The sequence below is a fragment of the Cibotium barometz genome, chromosome 38 (assembly GCF_041138505.1).
Source record: "Cibotium barometz isolate CiBa-2024 chromosome 38, ASM4113850v1, whole genome shotgun sequence".
Taxonomy (NCBI): Eukaryota; Viridiplantae; Streptophyta; class Polypodiopsida; order Cyatheales; family Cibotiaceae; genus Cibotium; species Cibotium barometz.
This window is the reverse complement of record NC_141083.1, coordinates 8959735-8966579: the sequence shown is the minus strand read 5'-3', so window position 1 is coordinate 8966579 and position 6845 is coordinate 8959735. Positions and strand designations below refer to the sequence as shown.

At 42.6% G+C, this 6845-nt stretch overlaps 1 protein-coding gene across 2 annotated transcripts; it reads right to left on the bottom strand.

The window, feature by feature from the left end:
• Positions 1-732: 732 nt before the first annotated feature.
• On the bottom strand, positions 733-5958 carry LOC147616313 (aspartic proteinase 39-like). Of its 2 annotated transcripts, none has more exons than XM_086777379.1 (10): positions 5334-5958; positions 4686-4815; positions 3853-4088; positions 3135-3362; positions 2850-3003; positions 2679-2752; positions 2279-2384; positions 1295-1361; positions 1140-1211; positions 733-1035 (listed from the first exon to the last, which is right to left on the bottom strand). In XM_086777379.1, the coding sequence occupies exons 1-10, from the start codon at positions 5669-5671 to the stop codon at positions 881-883; spliced, it is 1560 nt and encodes a 519-aa protein (XP_086633505.1). In that variant the 5' UTR covers positions 5672-5958; the 3' UTR covers positions 733-880. The 2 variants fall into 2 exon arrangements, with proteins under 2 accessions (XP_086633505.1, XP_086633506.1); XM_086777380.1 differs by having other exon boundaries at positions 2279-2381.
• Positions 5959-6845: the final 887 nt, after the last annotated feature.

Sequence of the window (6845 nt, the reverse complement as noted above, 5' to 3'; positions counted from 1 at the left end):
CTATTCTCAATTGACCGTTGGCCCCCAATAGTCACCAATTTTTCACCACCCGTAAGCCGCTGCATGTAGGCGCCAATTTATCCACTCGAAAGCGATGCTATTGAGGAAACACCAAGGAGAGTTTTGAACCCAAGACCTCTTGGTCCTAGGCAAACACCTTCACTACTTGAGCTAACACCTCAGAGTGTATTACACGTGAAGGCAAGAGTGAAGGGTGCACGGTTAGAAGCATTGTACCTGGACCTCAGAAATGCAGTTTTTCATCTCTAAGTAGTTCACATGCGTAGTGCAGTATCTGTTTTTTCGTATTAGGTTCAAAATAGAAATGCGATGGAGAGGACCTAATACAAAAAAACATGTGAATTAGTCATGTATGGTATCTTGGACCGAAGCCTTGCTTTCTGGCCTGCCTATGTGGAAGGGCGGCCTAAGCAATATAGCAACAACTGAAACATAATAAAGAGGTGTGGATCAGGTGGATTCAATTATAACAAATGACATTATGACCTTACAAGGCTTTGATAAATTTGAGAAATAATCTAGATCTTAAATGAGCGTTTCAATGGTGCAATACCAGCAGAAAATGTTTCTGTAAACTGAACTCTGCCATTAACCTCATTACAGGTCTAGACAGGACACTTTATATATATTTTTGTACCACTTTATGACACAAAAATCAGAAGCCACTGATACCAAGGCTCCTGTAACTTTACAAATTTTCTTCTCCATATATGCCAATGAAAAAATGGACTTTTCCATAATGATGGTAGAATTTCACAGCTGGGGGGAGGGGGGGGGGCGGGGGGGGGGGGGGCGCGAATAACCCAGTCACAATCTGTTGGCATGGAGGTGATCCAGAACCCAAAAGAGAATTCATGAATTATAGTATTATTAAAAGACACAAACAAAAAATCGTCTGGAAAATTCCTCCGTATAAATGGGGAACATTATTTGCAACACTAGCTGTGGGAATTGAAGATGCGAAGACGTGTCCTACTTGGCCTGTCGATGATAACACCGTGACATTTGTGCTACCTGTTGCATAGAACACAGCTCAAGCAACTGTAAGAGCATAACACACAGAGAGAGAGCTTCAATCAAATTTATAATAAAGCCTTCACAAAAGGCCAGAAGCTTACAATCATAGTCAACCCAACCGATGCGCTGCAGTTCGAGATCGTAGACAATGAGTCGATCCTTCAAAACAAGGTCTGAAATGTATTGAAAAAAAATTAGTGGTTGGCATGACAAAATAGACCCGGAATATATATATGATTGAGCAGTGAATTCTCACCTCCTAAGATGTTTAGGTTCAAGTTACTCGAGCCAGGAGTTTGGAATCCAATGCACCAACCCTTTCCCTGAAGAAAAAATAACCACGACAACAGAAATGTGATGAGAAATCTCAGGGCATTTTACAAACTCCAACTGATCTCCCACTGAAATATGTATTTCTAGCAGAGTGCATGAAAACCTGCCACACTTATATTAGATCTAGATAGAGGCAATAGGCTTGCAGATAAGCCCGATGGGTACATATAGCTCCATGTGCACGTATGCAAGCGCATAGGCTAAACATGTGGACAAAAGGGGTTGTGTATGGGAAGCTCTATTGAAAAGGTTGTGAGCTGTGCCCAATACCCATTCAAACATATAAAGATTCATGCTCCTCGACATACCAAGGTCATCAAAATCTCTGCATCCTTGCAATAATGGTATGTTGTGGGCTCAAGCATCATCATATAGATGGTACAGGTAGAGGGGTGAATGACTGTGAACCTGTGTGTTCAGGCAACCTCTGTGATTGAGACAAATCCACCCCCTGCACTTTCTTTATTGTTAAGACTACAAACCCAACAATCCTGAGGTTGCATAACAAGTGTTCCATGCCACAACAGTATGGTGCGCCCAACACACCTTGTGAAGTGGCACCAATGCTAGCACACCACATAGAGGGGTGCTACACCATGAACACGGTTGTGATCACTGCCCAAATTCAAAAGACAGCCAAGAAGAAACAACTGAAGATAACAGGGTGCCCCAAAAAGGTTTTGTATGTGTTGCTGCACCCAGCAGAAACATCATGCAAGTGGAAAGAAAAACAAATACAAAATAGGTTCTATGATTTTATGGCAAGGGCATGGAGAAACGAGAAACGAAAAGGTGTTAGCATGCACAAACCAGATAACTATAACTGAAAGCAGACGTTGGACTAAATGCATGATGTGGCACTTAAACACAACATTAATTGAAAAACCCAAGTCGGAAGAGGATATACCGGTTGGCCTTCAGCTTGAATCAAATACTCATGTGGTTTGATGACCATCACAGACCCGTTTCCATCAAAGGTCAAGGTGATTGAAGGGAACACATCATCAACACTACTGCCAATTCCAATTAAAAAAATCAGCTAAATGCTTAGGAGAAGTGACATTCTGTTTATCGATACACTATCCTTGGATACACACAATATGGTGTCAAAAACATATATGCATGAATACATAAACACATAAATGCATTCATGCATGCATGCATTGACTCGATAACTATCATCAAAATCACAGCACGAACGCTAACCAGAAAGGTGGGCATTCTAGTTAACTTTTCCCTGGCACTATGATATCTCTAAAAAGCAGGTAAGAAAAGTGTATGTTTCAAATCCAGTCATCACAGATCACCTGCCCGTGAAAGGTATACAAGTCATTCCCTCCCACGGAAAAGTGGTTGCATCTAATTGTGCAGCATCAAATACCTTCAAAAACAGACCCACATCAGGACAACCCAAGAACATGTTGTCATTCAAACTAAAAGCTGACCACTTATTTACACACAATGCTGCTATCACGTACTGCTTGAAGTAGTTGTTGATAAGCCACATCAGAGAAGTAAGCAAGGGTTGTTCCACTATCAATGATAGTGCCTCCGTTTTGAGATACCGATGAATCTATAGGTATAGTTACACCATTAATCTTGATGCTTTTCAAATTAACATTGTAATGGGGTCTGCGCAGACAAGTCTCCGTGTCAATATCCTACTTTACAGCCACTTAACTAAACCGAGACAGCTGTTTAGCCACAAAGACGCATGCTAACCTATGCTTTCAAGATTTTGCTTGATGATGACGATAACTTACTGATTTTGTATTATGGGAGTATAAACCAGTCCGGGTGCTTGCACTTCACCAATCACAAGGATCCCACCACCATCACCCTCACCCTCCAGGCAATGCGCAAACACTCCAAGAGCCTCCTTTTGATGCACTAGCTGTGAAATGATTGATAAGTTCGATTGTCCAAAACCCATGATGCCATCTAGGGCCTGATCCGAGCTCTGCAATTCGCCACCCTGGCTTGTCCCACAGCTACATGCAGCAAAACAGAAAACAAGTAGAACAATAAGAGATGGTCAACCAATAGAAAACAGTAAGTTAGCTGCAAACCCTACACACTTTCCCCTACTTTTTTTGCAACTGGGCTTGAGCAGGCAATCTCCAAGGGTGTTTCACTCATTTCCTGCATTTCTTTAACACATGGGTGCACAGTATGGGTTTTTATGAGCTTGCACAAATGGTGTGTACAACATAGGTAGGTGGATTTTACGTGTGAAAACCTATGCATATGCAGTATATAAGAAAATAAAATTGAGGCTTTTTGCCTTCAAGTGGTTAAAGGAACTCCACAGTTTCAGCAAGCAAGTGGTGTTACATGAATGTAGCAAGTCAGTAGCTTGGACAATCTGGCCCATGCATTTCCCACCTACCACCAATGGAACATACCAGACAGAACATGCTAGATACATTATCCTCTTTAGTCTAAGCTAAGCACAAGAGCGTAAAGTTGAAGTGCACCAACCCAAAAGCCACAGTAGCATTTGCAGTTGCAGACTTGCTTCCAGCCACTATGTTAAGTTGCAAGGTATCTCTGACAAAGTAACCCTCTGATGAGCTTCCGTCTCCATATCCCAGTTGATAACCACAAAGTTCATTTGTTTGACATCCTCCTGAAGTGGCAGCATCACAGTAGGCATCTCCACACAATACGTTTCTACTGGTCAAAGATGATCCGGGATCATAAAGAGCAAGACGCACCTGCCAATTCCAGGAAACTGTTCCTATAAGGAAACAACCTATCTGGCTGATGATAAACAAGGAGATCTAACAAGCAGGTATGTACTACAACCTTAAACTACAAGAAAATACAAATGAATTGGGATTGTGTGCAGCAGGCTGGATTTGTACTGCCACAAGAGAACCCAATTGGGCTTGTGTGAGTAAGAAACTCAACGAGGTTCGTGATACATACAAGAAAGCCCAATTGGGCTGGTCATACAGTAAAACACATACAAGAAACCCCGACTGGACTGGTCCAAATATAAGAAAGCCCAATGGGGCTGGTCATACAGTAAAACACATACAAGAAACCCCGACTGGACTGGTCCAAATATAAGAAAGCCCAATGGTACTGGTCATACACCCTTTTCGGTTGTGAACTCATGGCAGCCATACAAGGAACTGGTGAGACCAAAACATAAAAGGAAGCCCAGTTAGGCGGACAATAAAACCATGCACTACATAGAAAGCCCAACTGAACTGGTAATTGAAAACTTGTGGAGTTGATCCCATATTATAAAATTCATTGCAGACAACTAAATTCTGATGAGAAGACATGAGGAGAAATAAAAGTACCCCGAGTAGAGTTGATGTCGGGCAAGTTTTGCAGGTAGCACAGTTCACCCACAGAAGGTCACTGCCTGTGTCCACTTGCACATAGTACTTGGAAGGGGGCGTTCCAAGTTCAATCTCTGTGAAGTATAATCTGCAGAGAATGGGCGATTCGAGTTAGAAGGGGGAGGTTGGATGGGGAAATCTTGCGTGCTGAAATTGCCCAAATACGTTCAACCGAAACGTCGCCCAGAAAGAGAGAAGGATAACGCAAACAGGAAGTTCAGGAGACAACGGTAACCGACAATGGCTCAATCAGAGAAATTCAAGAAAAAAGGCTCCCCTCCCCGGACAAGAGAAATTCAAAGGAAAAAGGGTCGGCCAACATGGAAAAATGGTCGCGCAGAAGAGAAAATAAGTCATCTCTATAATTGATCTTTTGGGCGATCATTTTCGCTTGATTTTCTCCTTTGGGCGATAATTTTTTCATGACGGCGAATCTTTTGGGCGATCGTTTCCGCTTATGATACGGTTGGTATGGGCTAAGGAGTTTCGTGTTCAAACGAGAGAGCGCGCGCGCGAGAGACAGAGACAGAGAGAGAGAGAGAGAGAGAGAGAGAGAGAGAGGGAGACAGAGACAGAGACAGAGACAGAGACAGAGACTGGGTGTACCCGGCTACGTTGGGATCAGCGATTCCGCCCAATGGGAAGGAGTCTGGATTTGCTCCAGACGTTGCAAGCAGTCGGCTATGGCGAACCCTGTCTCGCCACCGCATCTGAGCAAGGTGGTCCAAGCTCACAGGCTTCTTCCCATTTCTGATGAGCGATCCGTTGAGCCTGTGCTGCTGCAGCCTGAAGAGGCTCCCATGGCTGGACGGCCCGGATGCATCCCCCCTGCCAATAAGAAAAAGGAGGCAAAACAGGAAAACGTAATAGGAGAAGAAGAAACAGTAACGCTGAGCTTCGTTGCAGTGTTGGCTATGGCGACGACTAAGTCTATGGCGGATCATTCTGAAAGGGACAAAGCTTTCTTGCTTTGCTCAATTTGATGCGCGCTAAAAAGAGAAAAAAAAATGGAAGAAGAAGAAGACGAAGAAGAAAAGCGAGCGGACGTTTATAAAAGTTTCCTTGAGTATGATGCGAATTACATTCCAAAACAGACACGCCGACTCAGTCCGCCATAGCCAATGCTTCGAAGCTTCCCGCGGAGAAAAGAAATTTTGGGGGCCGGCAACAATTAAGTGCCAAAGGCACTGCACACAAAATTCAGTGAGGTAGTCTGGAGTGGGGGTAGGCTAAAGCCTAAGGGTGATTATTGTTTGGGCTAAAAAAAGAGTCTTTGAAAAAATGATTTAAGTATGATTCTATACAGTGACTGAAAGCCTTGCTAAACTCCACTTTTTGTAAACCTTATTAGTCGGTCACTCTTTTTACACAAAATTGGTTTTACCGTAGCTTTCAAATACATGAAAGCATTGATCTATACTGTGCTTTTATGTTGGCATGTGCACATCACATGAACCTCCAATGTGCATACTTACATCATGCTACACGCACAAAAGATTACACCACCCAGCTACATGTACAAGTCCATCTTTCAACCTCCTTCTATGTAGATAAATTTGTTGCATCCAAGTTTCATAGTCTTTGTGTCCTTGTGTCCATCAAGAGTATGTGTAGTTCATCTCTCTCCATTTTGAGGGGTTGCCGCCATGGTGTGTCTTACCCCTTTTCTCTCAGAGTAGGTGAGTATGTTTTATCCAATATTCACATAGGTAAGTAAACATTTCCACCACCATCGCGCCATTGTTTCTATGCTTTCGCTTTTCTACACACCCCACCAATTCACAACTCCCAAGACCACTTTTGCTTAAACGACCAACTCGCTCATGCTTCATTAATGTTCACAAAACACAAGAACATGGACCATGTATTCCACATTTAAATAAATTTTTTTGAGGTTTACAACTTAAACGCACACAAACATAAAATAGTTGGACATAATCCTTGAATGCACCTACCTAGCTATATAGATATTCCTATTATCCCACTTTGTAATAGTCAAGGACATCTCCATGATGAAAAGTTTGATGATCACTCCAAGGCCAAAAGTATGCAACACTTAAAACTTGGAGTTGCTTTATTTAACTATTAAGATACCTATTCAAGTTTTGGCATGGCGTA

What these genes read in the sequence shown, in the direction of transcription:
- LOC147616313 (XM_086777379.1), bottom strand. Translation starts at nt 5,671, where the DNA reads ATGATCCGCCATAGACTTAGTCGTCGCCATAGCCAACACTGCAACGAA. An exon ending in GCTGATCCCAACGTAGCCGG is followed by an intron (nt 4,816 to 5,333) that starts GTACACCCAGTC and finishes CATTCTCTGCAG; the next exon opens with ATTATACTTCACAGAGATTG. An exon ending in CGACATCAACTCTACTCGGG is followed by an intron (nt 4,089 to 4,685) that starts GTACTTTTATTT and finishes TGGAATTGGCAG; the next exon opens with GTGCGTCTTGCTCTTTATGA.